Below are 19,797 nucleotides of genomic sequence, written 5' to 3' on the forward strand. Positions count from 1 at the left end.
TGATACTGTGTGCTGATCTGTGTATCTAATCCTCTGATGCGTGTATCTCAGTTTGGATATCAGTGTTGTATTGTGCATGTGGAGTGACCGTGTGTATTGCAGTTGGAATATGAGTGAAAGTCTTGCAGGTTTGTATTGGCTAAGGGGGGGCACTGTGTTTGGAATGCTGTATCTCAGCAACGGTACGTCCGAGCGAGTTGGAGTCTCGTCTTAAACCTTCCCGGATACCTGAAGTATCTCTGTACCAAATTTGGTGAAGATCGGTCCAGTCGTTTGGTTCGCATTAGAGAACAGACAGACAGACAGACAGACAGAAATTCATTTTTATAATATAGGGAGATGTGTGTGTAACACAGCCCACTTATGTATCCGAGGTCACACGTAAAGATCGGCATCTTTCAAATAGAGGAGAGGACAAGCAAAGAAAAAAAAATGTGCAAAAAATATTCAGCACCAGAAAAATCAGAGACGAGTCACCTTTAATTCATATACAAAGTAACATAAAAGTTGGTAGGAAAATAATGTATAGAACTCTGCTTACACGTTTTGAGGCATAAGCCCTTTATCATAGCATAACTAAGGGGCTCATGCCTTGCAACGCGTAAAAGGCGCCTTAACCTTGCCATGTCTTCTGCTGTACGGTCCATGGTCTTGTGCTGTACGGTCCATGGTCTTGTGCTGTACGGTCCATGGTCTTGTGCTGTACGGTCCATGGTCTTGTGCTGTACGGTCCATGGTCTTGTGCTGTACGGTCCATGGTCTTGTGCTGTACGGTCCATGGTCTTGTGCTGTACGGTCCATGGTCTTGTGCTGTACGGTCCATGGTCTTGTGCTGTACGGTCCATGGTCTTGTGCTATACGGTCCATGGTCTTGTGCTATACGGTCCATGGTCTTGTGCTATACAGTCCATGGTCTTGTGCTATACAGTCCATGGTAAAGTACTATACAGTCTATGGTCTTGTGCTATACAGTCCTTGGTCATGTGCTATACAGTCTATGGTCATGTGCTATACAGTCTATGGTCTTGTGCTGTACAGTCCATGGTCATGTACTATACGGTCCATGGTCATGTACTATACGGTCCATGGTCTTGTGCTATACGGTCCATGGTCTTGTGCTATACGGTCCAGGGTCTTGTGCTGTACGGTCCATGGTCATGTGCTATACAGTCCATGGTCTTGTGCTATACAGTCCATGGTCATGTACTATACAGTCCATGGTCATGTGCTATACAGTCCATGGTCTTGTGCTATACAGTCCATGGTCTTGTGCTATACAGTCCATGGTAAAGTACTATACAGTCTATGGTCTTGTGCTATACAGTCCTTGGTCATGTGCTATACAGTCTATGGTCATGTGCTATACAGTCTATGGTCTTGTGCTGTACGGTCCATGGTCATGCGCTATACAGTCCTTGGTCTTGTGCTATACAGTCCATGGTCATGTGCTATACAGTCCATGGTCATGTGCTATATAGAGATGAGCGAGTACTATTCAAAACGGTAGCGCTCTCCCATAGGCATGGATGGAAGCGGCCGGGCGCGCAGGGGGTTAAGTGGCAGGACGCCGGCCCCGGCTGCATCCATTCATTCCTATGAGAGCGTGCTATTCAAAACTACCGTTTCGAATAGTATTCTCTCATCTCCAGTGCTATACAGTCCATGGTCATGTGCTATACAGTCCATGGTCTTATAATAATACAGAGCAAAGTAGAATATCTCGAGAGGATTGAAGATTACGTGTGGGGAGGTAGCTGGGAGTTTAGGTCAGAGATGTATGGAGAGGACCAGTGTGTATGCTTTGTATGGCAGTGTTAGTATTTTAAACTATATTCACTGAGCAATGGATACCCAATGAAAGGACTGTCAAGAGGAGAGGCTCTCCATAATGCCGCGCCTCCATACATTTCCTCCCTCGTCTCTGTCTATCGCCCAACCCATGCTCTCCGTTCACCACTTCTCTGGAATGCTCTACCCCGGACAATCAGATTAACTCCCAATTTCTACAGCTTCAAACGCAAACTAAAGACACATCTTTTCAGACAAGCCTATCACAATTTCTAACGTAAACCCTTAACCTTCCTCTGTCCCCACTCCCACATGTTATGATGTCATCTCAGGATAACTTTATCTGTCCAAGCTCCATCCACATGTTAAAGGACACGACTGTTGACGGCTCAAAGTTTTATTTTGTGTAATGACAGTCACCTCTATTACAAAGTATCTGACCTCTGTATAAGCAATGCCGCCCCTGCTACCTCTTGTGTCACCTCCTCTACCTCCTAGATTGTAAGCTCTTGCAAGCAGGGCCCTCAGTCCCATTGTGTGAAATGACTTTCTTTGTAATGTATCTTTGTCTGTATTTGAACCCTACAAATTGTACAGCGCTGCGGAATATGTTGGCGCTATAGAGAATTTATTATTATTATTACTATTATTATTATTATTAATGATAAATGAGGAGAGAGGCAAGTTAAGTGAGCAATGAATTTGAGGGTGGACTATAGCATTGGTTTGAGGGGAACAAGACAATATGTAGTTTCACGGGTAAGAAGAGCATATTCACTGAATGTTTTGGAGTTGGAGACGTCAGGAGATGTTGAGTTCTTGGGTGTAGGGCTCAAAGGATACGAAAAGTTACTCAAGGCAACAAGCTTGTGGAACTGGGGTAAGTGGGTGGCTATTAATTTTGAGACATAGTCCAGGTAGGGGGGCTGAGTAATGTGTGAGAATGATTCTAAATTCAGTTTGTTTCTATGCTTAGTTTGAGAAAGCAGCAGGAGAAGGACCCCTAGTTACTCTGGGACTCTGGATAGCCTATTCTGGTCCAAAGAGATTTATTTGGTGTAACAGAGGTATTGACATGGGACTCTAAGTTATCCTAGACCAAGAACATAGATGGACATAGCCTTGAGGGACCCCTACATTGAGAAGGTGTGGATAGGAGTTGGTGTGTGAATGAGAGACGCTAAATAAGCAGTTTACATCCAGGAGAGGGTCAATTCTATGATGCCAGAGGAAAGGTGTAGAAGGAGAACAGAGTAGTATTTATGGTTTCGAATCAAAATACTCCGGGGACTGCAATCCGTTTCTCAATTTCTCATCGCCACAATAAGAAGTTTTAAGAAATTTTTGCAGTGGAAAATAATGCAGAGGTGAAACATTTTAGGTGATACGTTTATTAATAATGAAACTCCTTTAATTTTGTGTTTGGCCCAAATTGCTATTCTACAAATTTATTTCCAAATCCTTCCTTTATCCCTTATCCTATTAGTAAAATTTTTCCCCCTGAAATCCATAAAGGAGAAATAGTAAAAAAAAAATAAAAAAAAAATCCAGCGGTCATGCCCTTGATGACCCATATGAAGTTCAACAGTGAATATTTGTCTCATTAAACATATGACGTCACTAGATAATATTATTTCCAGTTACATTTTTGTTACAGCACCACAGAATTCGAAGCTAAGAGTCAGGTTTGATCAATACAACTACTAGAGCATTCATAGACAATTACTTAGGAATTGACATCTCCGATGTGATTACTGACCCCACTCCTAAGATTCGCAATACAAGTGTTTACTTCCCCAAATGGGAAATCTAGCCCTGATCATGACAAATAGCGCCGTTACTTCAGGATACTGCACACTGATGATGTAGAACAGCCCCTTTCTTCATGAATGTTATATTCAAGGTTAATGGATTTTCCTTACTTTTTCTTTTTTGGACTTCTTAAAGGACAAATACCGTACCACATGGCAAATACAGTATATATCTATTATTTGGATATTTTAATATAAATTAGATGTTTCATTCAGTCACATTGCCACAGGTACATAAAATAAAGTAGTCTGCCTATACAAACAACTCATTCAAAGGGCTGAGTGAATGCCGCTGTAATAGGAGGCTACCGATGCAACAAGCCAGTTTATGAAATTTCTTCCCTCTTAGATATTCCACCAATTTTCAGTGGCATTATTGTAATGTGGAATTGTGTTACGATAACAGATGCAGTTCTGAGCCAATAGTGAAAAACAGTACCAGATATACTGATCAATATGGTTAATACGGTGCTGTGTGTCCAACACCCCCTAGGCCGCACCAACTCCAACCGCACATTAGTGGGGATGGACTTGGCGGCACTGCTGGGCAGAGTAGTACAGGTTGGAAAATGCTAAACACACAGCGCACCATAAATCACAGTACAACCAGAAACTGGGAACTCTTCCCATCAGATCTTCAGGGTGCGGTGCGGGTCCAAGAAACCAGAAGGCAGTGGTGGGTGGTCAGCAGGTGCCAGAAGAGAGTGAGGCGTAGTTGTGCGATCTGGGTCGTGAGCACGAGGGCAGCTCAGTACAGTGGGTAATCCAAAGGGATGGTCAGGCAGGCCGAGTTGGTAACATAAGCAGTACAAAAACGGTGTTCAGGAAGCAGAGGTCTAAAGGCAAGCCAAGGTCATACACAGGAGCAGACAGTACAAAAATCAGGAGACAAAGGCAGATTCAAAGGTCAAAAAAACCAGGCAATCTGACACAGGATAAACACTGTCAGGAACTGAGGAGAAACACTGAATAGCCAGTGGCAGTCCAGAGCCAGAGCCACCCTGAACTAGGCTCTAGCCTGACGCTAGGCCGAAAACCGTAAGTCTCAAGAGGAGACCAGCGACCCCGCACATCACTGCGGAGGTTCTGGCCTGCCTCCTGAGACCCAGAAGCAGGGAGCTTGGGAGCACAGCGAGGAAAGGGCTGGCAACCTCCACACAGGGTTGCTGAGGTTCCAGCCCTACGCCTAACAAAGTATTTAGGAACTACGACAGCCATGAAGTGCCAGACATAGTACATATAAATCACCGACATTCTACTGACTCAATAACTGCAAACCTGACATTAACATCAGCCCAAAATGTGGCCAGTATGTGGCAGGAGCTTCATAGCAATGGTTTCCATAACCAAGATACTGCATGCAAGCCTTAGATTACAAGCACACTACTAATAGTGAGATGAAGTGTTGTAAAGTACAAAGCCACTGTTGTAATCTGGAGCAATGGAAATGTACGACAAATCACATTTCTCTGTCTGGAAGTCTGATGGATGAGTTTAGGCTTGGCAAATGCAAGAAGAATGTTAATTTCCTGACTAAATAGTCTTATCTGTAAAGTTTAGTGGAGGAAATAATTTCTATGGAGTTTCAGGGCTGATCTAGGTCCTTAGTTCTAGAGAAGGTACATCTTCAGCTTGTCAAGACATTTTGGAAAATTATGCTTCCAATATTATGGCAACCATTTGGGGGAAGGCTCTTTTCTGTTCCAACACGACTATGCCCAGGTGTACAAATCAAGGTCATTGACCGGACCTCCCATTGTGGCAGTCCCTCTTTTATTCTAAAAGAATGTACCAGAAGCCGGGAGCTTGCTGTTGCTACAGCTGAAGCTCCTCTAGAGACGGCAGGGACAGTTTATCATCATCCCTGGCATCCCTATCACTAGAAACATATATTACAGTAGCTTATGGGGCAATTACTTGGACCCTCATCCTGTCAAATCCACTTGACCTTCTAGAGACCTCTGGTAAAGACGTCCGGGCAAACCGGCAGTGTAACATTTTGGTAATCTGTTGTACTAGTGTCTGATAAATGCTAATTTATGTAGCATTTTTTTTAAAAAAAAAATCACCTTCCTTGGCCTGGCATCTGATGAAAAGAGGCCCAGCGATCGCCAGGTCCCTCGCCAGTCGCAGTATGTATAGCGGTTGGGGAACCAGGCTTTCCCCACCTATTACCATGGTGGTCCAGGGCCCCAGCTATTTACAGCTTGCCGCGGGCCCTATACCCTACAACACTGCCCTGGAGATACCTCCCGATATCGGCGAGAGGGTGCCAATGGGGACGTGTAGCATGTCAAAACCACATGGATGCTGCAGTCATGTTTTGACCGCGGCATCCAAGTGTTAAAATCTGTTAAAAAGCTGTGCTCCAACCAGGGCTTATGGAGCAGGGCATTAGCCGTCAGTTACAGCTAACACCATCTCCTGATGCCGCCTGCAATTCATTACCATGTGGGGAAATCCAGACTCGATGCAAATCGAATATTTCCTGAAATTGGACTTGAATTCCACTTCGTGAGCTTTGATTTGCTCATCTCTTAATTTAGACTCCATGGAAATCTATATAACAAGTCTATATAACAAGTTTACATTTATACTAGATGCAAAAATATGAAACTTATGTCATCTCACTGAGTAAAAACCTGATGTTTGTTTATTTTACACACAGATGTATATAATGTGTATAATAATTATATATGTTTTTACCATTTCTGTTCGTTACATTGACAGCAATAATTCTTATCTGTTTCATTGTTAAAACTAACCTCTGCCTGTGACTTCATCTGTTTGTTGTTGACATCGATGATCCGCCTATATTCAGCAAATTGCTGCCGTCGATGGTTCGCTTCCTCTGGCGTTTTGGCAGTTCTCAAGCTGTCCTGCTGCTGAACTTGTTCCTCACGCCATGCCTGTGATTGTTTCAGCATCTCAGCAACTCGCTGGGACACCATATAATGAGCGTGTTGTTGGCGTCAATGGTCCACATGCTTCGGCATTTCGGCTGCTCTAAGAGCCGCTTGATGCCTAGCTTGTTCAATCCTCCTGAGCTTCGCTTGGGGAGAACTCTGTGACTACTGGCTACCTGCATAGCTCTCATGGTTTTATAATTTTGCAACAAAGTAGATTTTCTTTTTCCCAGCAGGTTTAAAATTGGGAAACTGCCAATTTGTATTAAAGGGGTTTTTCCATCCAGTGTGTCAGCACTGCCTGGGGCAGATCAAATAATATGAAAATACTTGTTCACAATGGACTGAGGGTTATTTGTGCGTTTACCTAGAGAGAGATAACAGACCTGGCTTTAATCAGCAATTTCCAATTAGCTGAGTTAAGTAGCTGCCAAGAGAGTGTAATATAGTATGTGAACATAAATTCATAACAGTCGTGAAGCCTATGTGTTAATCGAGGTTACACACTATGTGCCAAATTTCATCCAAATCTGTTCAGCTGTTTTTGCGTGAAAGAGTAACACACACAAACTTTCACATTTATAATATTAGTAGGATGATATAAGATCAGCTTTGCGTGTCTAACTTATAGGGATATATCTACCATAGAAACTGAGAGATATGGCTAGAATATTATCAGTAATGTACCAATGATGAAATACCCCTTGGAAGGATTTAATTCTATCTAAAATCAACAGGAACTTACAAGTCCTATTCAGAGCTTTGTGTGTCCATAGACTATACATAGACCCGCTATCACCTGATGCTGCAATCATATTCTATATATTTTTGTATGCAGACTAGCAAACAAGGGTAAAAGTATTTGGTGCAATATGTGACTTACTCATATCCCTAACAGTTAAATGAAGATGAAAAGGTTTATTTTTTTTTTACTTTTTATGTGCATATTTTTACTCTTTCTAGATAATTCAAAACATATTGAGTGGCTAAAAGGTTCTGATGGAGAAATATGGGTTTGGGTGATGGGAGAAGCCCAGGGAGATAAGCCATATGAGCAAATATGTGAGGACCTAATGGCAGAGAGAGCCAGATATCAAGCTCAGAAGGAAGCAGAGGAACAATGGTGAGATAACACTAAACATGTCATTTATTTATATATGGAATAGTTTGCTTTTTCAAGTTCAACAAGACTATGTAAAAATGAGCGTGTTCATGTTACTCTGTCTACTGTATGTAGTAGGAGTAGGGTTGAGCGATCGGGATCGTAAAAGAGCGGATTCCAATTGGCGATCGAGTAAATTTCACGATCGCGATTGGAAATTCCGACCCAATCTTTTCCAGCGGGATCGAAGTCGGAGTAAACAAGATCGGCTCAACTCAAAAAGTGACTTTTCCCATAGAAAAGCATTGATTAGGGTTGAGGATCGGGATTGGAAAAGATCGGATTCCGATTGGCAATCGAGCAAATTTCACGATCGGCTGGAAAATGATCGGAAATCGGATTTTAAAATTGATCTTGAAATCTCAAGATCGGCTCAACCTTAAGTAGGAGGAGTAAAACAAAAACTCTGTTTTTGATTTAGACATACTATGACAGCAGACTGTTATGCTAATACTCCTTAAAATGAATATCATTCTTATTATATATTCTGTATATGAATGCCTATTACATCACAACTTCTATGGAGATTAAACTATGTTCACAATATGTTTGGGCCATAAATTCGATATAAGTTTTTTTAAAAAGTTAATCACATATGGTTCTATGGGGCAAGCATAGTCTGCGAAAGGTATATCCTTAATAGGTTCAATAGGTTTACATCTGGATACCATGGCATTAAAAAAATACTGAACCTCAAAAGTTAATTTGGAGTATGGATTGTCACTTGGAACAAATGGAAAATCTTCAACAACACCCAACATCTTGCCTCTGCCAAGGGTAGGAAAATATGGTAGCCACAATATATTACTACATTTAGTTGGAGAGAGTGTCCAAATGTCTAATAATTCTGTAACTTATGGATCAAAAGAGACCTTCTCTTTATTTCAATTAAATAAATAACTGTCCTTCTGACAACTAAGTTACTGATCTATGGGGTTCAGGGGAGTGGGGTGTATTCTAAACCAAGAACTGTACCAAGAAAGCTTGCCCTGCCACTGCCCACAGTGTTGTATACCATGTAGCAGAAAAGCCATTAGGTCCCTATGGGCACCAGGACCTGAATACTACTTCTATAGCCAAACCACTGGCTATAGAAATGGGACCAAACATAGCGCATATGGTTCTGTACACTATACATATAGATGTATGGCCTAAACATATAAGCAGAAGCCTGATGTGATGTACTGTATATATTGAAATAGTTAATAATAATATCCTCATCTTACAAAGGAAGCAGAAAGAGGCAGAAATTGAAAAGAAGTTTCGAGATGCTATGGCCAAAGAAAAAGCAAGAATAGTGGCTGAAAAATGGAAAGTTGAGATTGAGGATCGCAAAGCAGCAAAGTTACTAGAAAAGCAATTTCAGGAGGAATTAAAGGTAGGCATCATCTCTTTTATCACCTGCTTGATGTATTCTTTTATTATGTGTAGTAGAGATGAGCGAGTTGTATTCGATCAAATACCTCCCTGCCATAGGTATGCGTGTAAGCGGCCGAACACCAAGGGGTTAAACGCATCGATCGAATACTACTCGCTCATCTATAATGTGTAGTATTAATACTGTATACAGTAGATCCACCATTGGGTTGAATGCTAAATCTACGATTATATACGTACCCCATGGTGTCAGAACTATGTGATAGACGGTATAAATTGACAACAGTAACTTATTGTTTTTGAGCTATCCCTTGACCTTTAGTAAATTGCACTAAAAGGATATTGTCCCGGCTCAAGAACACTGACCAATCGATGCTCCACGCTGTGACATGCTGGGATGTAAGTAGAATTCTGGATTTAACACGCTCTAAAATAAGAACTAATTTGCTCCCTGTATACAGCTTTTCATAACCAACGGAGTAGAACGTACATTCTTAATTAAAATTATGGATGTCAACATTTTGCAGTAATTATTTCTGCAAATGCAACAGAAAAAAATGCTAAAGCCCTTTTAAAGTTGTATGGTTTGACATTGTAACTCTTTCAACTGTATAATGGGAATTAGAATGGAAATAATACATTGCTTTAACTTATAAGCAAAAAGTAGGTTAATGCAAACTGCACTTAAAGAGGGCCTGTCACCAAGTAGAACATGCTAATAGGGGTGAGCGATATGGATAGATCGGATTCAGATTGACGATCCAGTAAATTTCACGATCGGAATTTCGATCCCGATCTTTTTTGGAGGGATCGATGTCAGAGGTTATTTCAAGATCGGCTCAACTCTATTCATGTATATATCATTGAATGATCGGAAAAGAAGTGACCCCTGTAATGTATGGTCACTATTGACTATGGCATCTATGAGGGTAAAAGGCCATGACAGAAGTTATCAACATTAGTGTACTACGGTTTGTGGCAACTACCAACTATCCATTAGGAGCGGTATTATGTATATTAAATCATTGCATTTAAACAGTGGGGTGGCTTGAGACCTCCAGAGGAAATTATTCTGAGAGCCTGCCAAGAACTTAGAAACATAGAAGACTGATGGAAGAAAAATATTACATTATCCATCTAGTCTGTTCTTATATCATTTCCATTTTTATCTTAAGATTGCCTGGAATAAGCCCCAGTCTTACGTATATTCACTTATTGTAGATTTGTTCCAAACCTCAACTTTCAGTAAAATATTTTTTTTTGCCGACAATGGCTCTGATCTCCTTCCCAACTGATTTTAGATTGTGCCCCTTGTCCTTGGGTTTAATATTTAACCCAAAGGTGATATTGAGAGCCTAGCCTAACAATAGCCTATCAATACTAGAAACCGGGTAACCCATTCAAGCCACTCCTGATATGTTTTTGTAGGTGGGGTCTTCAGAACTGGACACAATATTAAGATGTGGTCTCACAATGTCTTTATACAGTGGGATCATAATCTCTCTCTTCCAACTGGTTATATCTCCAGCTATACAGACCAGCATTCTACTTGTCTTCCATGCTTTTGAGGCAGTCTGTTATCAGTACCCACTAGATTCCTTTTCTTCTGGTGTCCTATCGAACACAGAATATCAAATACAATACTCAAATAGAGGGTTCCTTCTCTTCAAGTGCAATATTTTACATTTGAAAACATTGAATTTCAGTCCATTGTTTGACCATTCATCCATGTTACAAACCCATCTATGAATATCAAGCCTTTAGTTTCATCAGCAAACAGACTAATCTTACCTACCAAACTTTCTCCTATGTTACCTAAGAAATAAGAAGACTAGGACTAGAGATTGGTGAATTAGATTGCACCGAGCCGGGTTCGACCGAATATGGCAAATTGCTTGATTTTTTAACAAAATTGAACAAATGGAGATTCATCTTGGGCACACTAAATGTCCACCGCATTATACTACGAGGTCTCCACAGTTATAATAGGTGGAGGCTGATGAGAAGTGGAAAAAAAAAATTTCATACTCACCTTACTTTACCTCTTTAGGCCTCTATGTAGTGTCAAGCATTTTCCTGGTGATTTCTGGCGATCTTTTGAGATGTGAGCACACCTGTAAGGTCAGGTTTATGAGTCACATGGACTGTTTGTGGCCCACTTCCATTGAAACGACTGGCGTGGAACTGCCTTACCAAGCACAGCCATTATAAGATCAGATTTAGAGATTTCAGGATCGATTTTAAAATCCGATTTACGATCATTTTCCATCCAATCCCGATCGTGAAATTTACTCAACCGCTGATCGGAAGCTGATCTTTTCCGATCCCTCAACCCTAGTTACTTTATGTTTATGGAGTAGGGCTGAGCCGATCTTGAGATTTCAGGATAGTTTTTAAAATCCGATTTCCGATCATTTTCCATCCGATCCCGATCATGAAATTTACTTGAGCGCTGATCCGATCTTTTCTGATCCCGATCGCTCAACCCTAAAGAATGGTCAACTCTTCGTTAAAGTTCTGGCTCTTCTGTATGAAGTTTAGAACAAGATGACAGGAGATACCTAGACAGGATGACTGAGCAACTGGACATGAGAACACCTCCGAAGCTCAGTCCAGATCAGGTTTTGGCTTCAGACAGCCGAATAAGCAAATACACCTCCTTGGTACTAAACTTGACTTTAAAATCAGCGTTACACTAGGTCTTTCTGTTACACTTTGTTCTGGACCCTGGTTTGGTTATTTGCTCCCCGATGCCCCCGTAGATGATGCTCATCAGGATTAGAGATGAGCGAGTAGTACTCGATCGAGTAGGTATTCGATCGAATACTACGGTATTCTAAATACTCGTACTCGATCGAGTACCACTCGCTATTCGAATGTAAAAGTTCGATGCAGAACCAGTGTTGATTGCCGAATGCTATACAGTCGGTCAATCAACGCTGGTTCTTCTCCTACCTTTAGAAGTCTTCGTGCAGCTTCCCTGCGGCGTCTTCCGGCTGTCAATTCACTCTGCCAGACATCGGGCCTGGGCAGAGCCAACTGCGCATGTCCACTTGTAGTGCGGGCATGCGTAGTCGGCTCTGCCCAGGCCCAATGCCTGGCAGAGTGAATTCAGAGCCGGAAGATGCCGTGGGGACGCTACAAGGAGAAGACTTCTCGGAGGATCCAGCCCGACCCTCACTCGTGGACTTGGTAAGTAGAATTTGATCAAATGTTGCCTACCCTTGAAACGAGCGTTTTCCCCCCATAGACTATAATAGGGTTCGATATTTGATTCGAGTAGTCGAATATTGAGGGGCTACTCTAAACGAATATCGAATCTCGGACATTTTACTGTTCGCTCATCTCTAATCAGGATTCTCTCTGGCTGTAACTGGAAAACCCCTTTCGACTTAATAGGTTATACTGATTCTTGTAAAAACTTTATATCTAGCTATGAAATTTTAAAACCAACTTGACATTGTTTATAATAATCCATGTTTTCTTTTCGGATATTTTTTTGACTTAAATTGTATCAATATTTTTCGGTATTTTACATTTTGCGTCTGCTAAAAATCCGTAATGTAGAGAATACAATTCCCAGAGCTCGGCGCCTTCATTAAGGATTCAAAGCCTTGAATTATATGCAGAACACTTAACAAGCGTGCTTTAACCATGCTAAAATATTTAACACTCCACAAATCTCCCTCCTAAAATGATGAGTGGACCATATTTAAAGTCGGGAAAGTGTAGTTAAAAAAATGTCAAGTCCATTAAAGAGCATTTACTTTCCCGACTTATGCAAATGATTTCCTCACTATCGACCAAATGAAAACTATTTGTTTCACTTTAGTAATTACAATGACATAATATTTGACAATATGATTTCAGAATCCTTTAGCTCATGAAGATTAAATAGGAAATTATTCTAGAAATTTATTTTCTGCTACAGTAAATAAAATCCTACAGTAATCTGTAAAACCCAAATTATTCGGCTACTGTATGTCGCTTGTTGGTAAACCACAATGTTAGTCTTTATAATCTTGATGGTCTTCTCATCACAGATTTTTCTGTGATTTAGTTAACTATTCCATCCAACAACCTAAAGAAATCCATAACTGTAAAGTTTACAAATACTTTCGGAAAAAGTGACCATTGTATCTATTTTATAAGATACAAAGTGTCTGCTTATGAGTTTCTGGTAAAAATTTCATACCATTGATCATTAGTAGAGATGAGCGAATAGTATTCGTCGAATACCTCTCTCCCATAGGAATGCATGTAAGCGGCCGAACACCAAGGGGTTAAGCGCAGTGAATATTTGATGCACTTAACCCCTTGGTGTTTGGCCGTTTACACGCATTCCTATGGGAGCAAGGTATTTGACGAATACTATTCGCTCAACACTATTCATTAGTTGTTTGCTTATATACAAGCTGTGTTATTCTATGCAACATGAGTGAAGCTCTCTTAGGCTAGGCTCACATCTGTGTCGGAGTCTCTGTAGGCGAGCCGCAGATCCCACCAAAAATCGGCAGAGAGAAGATTTCTGCATGGATGACTTTTTTCTCTGCCTTTTTCAGTATAAAATGGCGGAAATCCGATGAATACCTGGTGGACCTGGTTGTTATAGCAGATAGGAATTTCTTCCATTCCCCAGTTACCTTAAGCCTTATTGATTTTTAGTATTGATGTTGCCCATGTCCTGTTCCTGTAAGGGCTAGTTCACACGGGCACAGATGGGGCAGATTATGGTGCGGAACCCACATCATAATCCGCCCCCTCACAATGGTGGTCTATGGAGACCGCCAGGTAACTTTTTTTCCATGAGCAGCATGTTGCTGCTCATGGAAAAAAAGAAGCGAGCTGCCCTTTCTTCTTTGTGTCAGCAACCTCCGGAGTTGGCCCATTCATTTGAGTTTACTCCAGAGGGGGAAGCCACGACTGTCAGAACCGCAACAGTCGTGGCAGGCGGATTTTGGCTCGAGTGTGACAGCTCCCGTGTCACTCTCAGTGCCAAAATTCACCTTTCCGCTCCCCGTGTGAACAGGGTCTAATATATAAATGTGGATATTCAGCTGTTTACTGCCAAGATCTGGCCATGCTCACTAAGAAGACCGTTTATATAGCAGTGATCAATGTAGTGTGTATGTATCGTGGGGGAGGTAGCTCGGTAGAAGCAGTGGTGTGGACCCAAACTGTCAAGACAGTGACATAAAATGTGCAGCAAATGGGTTTATTAAAAAAAAAGAAAAAAAAAAAACAAAAGAAAAAAAGTAAACCTTGACTTCAGGAACAAAATAAGCAACACAAAAAGTCTTAACTTTAGGCTAAAACAAAATAAAAAGCCTGCTCGTCTGAGCCACTAGCTAACAGATAAACTAACTATACATGTGGCATACTTCCAGTCACACGAACAAAACAAGTGTAATATATTGTCACCGGGTTACAGGACAGACCCACACACCTCCTTTCACCCCATGGAACTGCGCTGAAGTGCAGGATCTGCAGCCTTTTTCTGGCCCAGTAATGAGCCAAGGATCTACACTTGGGTGGAGGGCTACTCCAGATCCCCCCTGGACCACACGTCAGAAACCTGGAGCCAAGGGGACATTCACACGGAGTAACGTGGTGCTGATTCTGGCACAATAACTCGCGCAAGAATCAGCGCTGCAAAACAGAATCCCACTGACATTGGTTAAAAAGCCTCCCATTGATTTTGTGTTAAACGGAACCCATTGAAGTCAATGGGATTCTGTTTTGCAGTGCTGATTCTTACGCGAGTTATCGTGCTAGAATAAGCACCGCGTTACTCCGTGTGACTGCCCCCTAATATATCTGTACTCCAGCACTCTGTCTGTCACCTTCTCACAATAAAATATATATATATATATATATATATATATATATATATATATATATATATATATATATATATATTTTTAGTTCCAAAGCCTTCTTTAGCCTGTATTTTTTGGCAGTGTTACAGAATCTGGCATGTTTAATACACTGTGCCATGATTTTACTCTGCCGCTTATTTTACTAGTACAATAGCCGGTGCCGTACAATACAGCTGAATATACACAGTATAGACCTGGAAATATATTTACATGAATAATTGTATTTGCCTACATGCGTGTCGTTTTATGAATGATAATAAGTGTATGGCTCAGAGGAGAACATGGAGTAAGCTGTTTATGTGAGACTCAGGTAGTTGTAAAGGGTGGGGGTGGGGGGATTAATGAGGCATAACGCTAAAACATAGCACTTGTCAGCAATAATATTACATGATTAAAATGAGACAGTGAAGATAATTTAAGTAGCATCCGGACGTTTATTTACCGTTACGTGCCTGCTGGCTCGTATCTGCGCAAGCAAAGGTGCCCATACCTTTGAACTACATTGCTTACATTCTAGTTTTCATAATTAAGCATTTTGCTGAGTTGTTTCATTGTGAGCCAAGCTGCAGTCCGCCCCGGCCCTGCTTTAGCAACTTCTGCACGTCCCATCTTGTACAGTTGCTCGGGAATTGAAAGCTTGCTGCAGCAGATCAATTAGATTTGCAATTCTCAAAGTGAAGCATGGTCAATTTTCCTCTATGCCAATATTAACCCCAACATCAATACTACTTTTCCAACTTGCACATTTATGAAGCCTGGAGAGACAAATTTGCTCATGTCATTGTCTCATAAAAAAGGGTTGTTTATGTTTCAGTCCAAAACCCAGTTTTATGGACATTACATTCGGGATCAATTTGATTTAAGCTCAGTACATTGACCAATAGGCAGCTTTACTTGAAGGCTTTTAGTTACAAAACTGAAACACAACCGGGTCACACAAGAGCGCAATATTGATTTTCGCCAATAAATAAAAAGGAAGACATAGAGCCTCACACTCCTGTGTGGGCAACACAATACAAATAGGAAGGCTCTGAGGTTTTCTGCTTTGTGCACGTGTGCTATAAGTCTCCATTCTTGTGCATTGTCCAGACACTGACAGCAAAGGGGCTACTGTATGTATAAGAACATGATATGGGACCTGTTCTCTCCAGGAAATCCTTGTATGTGTCTCACTGTATTATCCTACCATTTTTTTTTTTTTTTTTTTAAACTAAGGCCTGGTTCACATCTACATTCAATATTCTGCTTGGGGATCCCCCTGAATGGAAAACCAAATGCATTGACAATGAAAGCACATGGACCCCATAGACTATAATGGGGTCTGTGTGTTTTCCGCACGGAACATACGGAGAGAAAAGTATTTCATGAACGGATTTCTTCTCCGCATAATTCGTGCAGACACTGCGCGAAAAACATATGGACCTCATTATAGTCTATAGGGTTCGTGTGCTTTTAGTGCTCACCGCTTTTCAATGCATTCGGCTTTACATTCGGGGAGTCCCTAAGCGGAATACTGAACACAGATGTGAACCAGGCCAAAGAACACTTAAAAAAAATAAGTGGACATCATGCAATTAATTGATATATTTTATATATTTTTTGGCTATGTGTGGTATTGCAGTTCATCCCCATTCACATCTCCAAAGTTGTGTAGCACTACCAGACGCAGCTAGTGTCCAGGTGTTTGTCTCTTTCTCAAAGAAAGCAGCCATGTTTTTTTTATTTTGTATAACCTCCTTAAGGGGCTCTGTCAGCAAAATCATGCTGATAGAGCCCCACATATGCGTGAATAGCCTTTAAAAAGGCTATTCAGGCACCGTAGAAGTTCTATTAAACTACACCCCCCCCACCCGTTTTAAAATAAAACCCTAAAACAGAATGTGATAAACTTACCGAACGTGCACGGTGGGCGGGCATTCAGGGTTCGCCGTCTTCTTCATCCACGCCTCCTCTTCCTCCGATGTCCTCAGGTCCCGTCTTCCTCCAGCGCTCGCGAACTGACATTGCTTAAGGGACCCAAGGACATCGGAGGAAGAGGAGGCGTGGATGAAGAAGACGGCGCACCCTGAATGCCCGCCCACTGTGCACGTTCGGTAAGTTGATCACATTCTGTTTTAGGGTTTTATTTTAAAACGGAGAGGTAGTTTAATAGAACTTTTATGGTGCCTGAATAGCCTTTTTAAAGGCTATTCACGCATATGTGGGGCTCTATCAGCATGATTTTGCTGATAGAGCCCCTTTAACAATAACATATGATCTTTACCTACCTTCTTTTGCCTAAGGAGGACATAGGAGGTTTCAGACACCTCTTACAAATATACAAGATGTTTTTAGTGCTATTTTTTATGTGGATACATATTAGCTCTTTATTCTCATTCTAATTCTATCTAGATCATTAACACCCCCTACCAGGTTATATACATTGTAACTCATTGACCACATTCTTCATCTTCCAGCCAGGTATAGAGAGGAGAGACTTAATGATATGTTCCAGGACATGAACATTTATTATTCATCCTGTGTCTTTGCTGCCAGACTCTTAACTATGTTTATTCTTGCTACATAACAGCAAATTGTGCAGAACTCCATTTTCCAGGATTAACATGTTTCTCTTTGAGCTAGAAACACTCAGAAAACCAATACTGTCACTGTGGTTTTCACACTATGCATGTACTGCATGACATTCACATTCTAGCAATGATGGGATCGGTGCTCCAAATATACACTATTACATATTGAAGTGCTTCCCAATATATTTGATAAAGCAATGGTACTGCTCCCCAACAAAAGGGGTACTGCTAAAGTCTATGTTCTGGATACATAATGTGATGGATATTACATTGATTTTGTTTTATAATGGTTTGTATTGTTATGCGCTATTACTGGCTGTTTTCACTTTCCAATCTTACTCTGGTCACTTTGGATTTAGCAAGCCATTTCTGTGCTCAGGAGTGGCTTAGGATGTGGATCCTATTAGATGGGAGGAGTTTAGGTTTTTCTAGGGACCCCCACCCTTCAGCCAGGAGGTGATACCCTCTGCACCTCAGCTCAGACCTCAGACTCTGAAGACTTTGAATTTGCAAATTACTAGGGTTGAACGATCGTGTTCAGGAAAGATTGGATCCCGATTGGCGATCGAGCAAATTTCACGATCGTGATCGACTGGAAAATGATTGAAAATCAGATTTTAAAAACGACCCTGAAATCTTAAGATCAGCTCAACCCTAGGTAATCCTAAAATGCATGATCCGTGAACAGGTAAATTTATTTATTCTGCAGCTTTTCAATCCCCAGCATGTCAATTATGGCTGCAGAGTAAGCCACAGGTTTTAGCCAGCAACAAGGGAAAGTACATGGTAGAAACTGGACGATTTTCACTGACTTCTGCCATGGGCGGGTATGCTGGGGGATGTCTGCTATGGAAATCCTGCACTGAGCCCCTCCTGTGTAGCCTTAGGGTAAGTTCACATGGGCCTCAGGTTCCAGACCAAAAACAGAGTAGCCGCGCTGCACCAGCATCCAGTCGCGCGCTCCGCTCCGGATTAGGCCCAATGAGTGGGCCTAGTCGAGAGGAGGGAGTTTCTTTAGGCGGATGTCACGAGGCGGATCGGACTGAAGAATGAGCACCTCACTTCTTTTTACGGGAGCCGGAACAAACTGCTCCCGGAAAAAAAGACCTGAGCGGCTCCTATTGATTTCAGTGGGAGCAGTCTCCGCCTCAAAATCCTGACCAAAAAACCCCATGTGAACTTACCCTAAGACTAACACATTTTTATATCACATGTTTAAAATGTAAACATATCTACTGGTTATTTTGTATCCCATTTTAGGCTAAGGCCCCATGTAGCTTCCTGTAGGAAAAAAAACACCGCAGGAAGAATGGCAGCTGCAATGCATTACGTGCTTTTCACATTTACGTGCTTTTCCCAGAAGTTTCCTCTGTGGAGTTTCTGCTTCAATAATACCATTGTTTTCGTAGGTATAATTGACATGTTGCATTTCCAAAACCGTACCAGTTTTGGAAATCGTAGCATGTGCACTGCACGTATTTTATCTTTTAGCGAATTTTAGCCACTACACAGTGACTGTAAAACACCTCGTTTTTTTCTGTGTAGTTTCCACTGACATTTACGGCACATGGGTCCCCAAACTTAAGAGGAAATACTTTGCTCATCTCCATTCCGATTCCTCCACTGTTCTCTTATTTTTCTCCCCACGTATTAATGCCATCTAATAGAGATGAGTGAGTAGTATTCTATTAAATATCTCGCTCCCATAGGAATGTGTGTAAGCGGCCGAACACCAAGGGGTTAAGCGCAGTGAATATTGGATGCGCTTAACCCCTTGGTGTTTGGCCGCATTCCTATGGGAGTGAAGTATTCGATGGAATACTACTCGCTCATCTCTACTCTCTATATTATTATGTGTTGCCAGGTTCACTGAATGCAGAAACACGTTGTGGTTGGTTTGTTTAGAGCCTCTCACTTTGGCAGCTTCGGAGTTAAACCCGTAAATGAAATTCTGTGCCCTCGCGGGGACCCTTCTATAATTTCAGGGTTTAAGCACCTGCTAGCGCAGTATTACAGGTCACGTTATCTCTGTCCTTTTATTACTTCTACATTCTTCTGCTCATATGAACTATTCTCATAAAGCTGCCAACCCGCCCTCTCCTTTTCTTTCTCAGTGACTCCTTACTCCTTCACATCATTAGAATCTCATTTAGTGTTCATTATAACTATGTTAATCATGTTGAACTAATGCGCTGCTAAAGTAGCACTTTCCCCAGAACCCCGTTATAATTTACCTATTCATTAATGCGCCTTCCATTATTTTAAAGCGTTACCATAAAACGCAGGCGAGCTCAAAGTCCTGGC

The 19,797-nt window shown here is 41.5% G+C and overlaps 1 protein-coding gene across 1 annotated transcript in view; it reads left to right on the forward strand.

The window, feature by feature from the left end:
• Positions 1-19,797, forward strand: part of SH2D4B (SH2 domain containing 4B) — a 103,165-nt gene that overhangs the window by 34,481 nt on the left and 48,887 nt on the right. Inside the window, exons 2-3 of the mRNA XM_075257974.1 lie at positions 7,469-7,628; positions 8,898-9,045. Coding sequence (XP_075114075.1) covers positions 7,469-7,628; positions 8,898-9,045 — 308 coding nt within the window. The remainder of the gene's footprint in view (positions 1-7,468; positions 7,629-8,897; positions 9,046-19,797) is intronic.

The sequence above is a fragment of the Leptodactylus fuscus genome, chromosome 10 (assembly GCF_031893055.1).
Source record: "Leptodactylus fuscus isolate aLepFus1 chromosome 10, aLepFus1.hap2, whole genome shotgun sequence".
NCBI classification, from domain to species: domain Eukaryota; kingdom Metazoa; phylum Chordata; class Amphibia; order Anura; family Leptodactylidae; genus Leptodactylus; species Leptodactylus fuscus.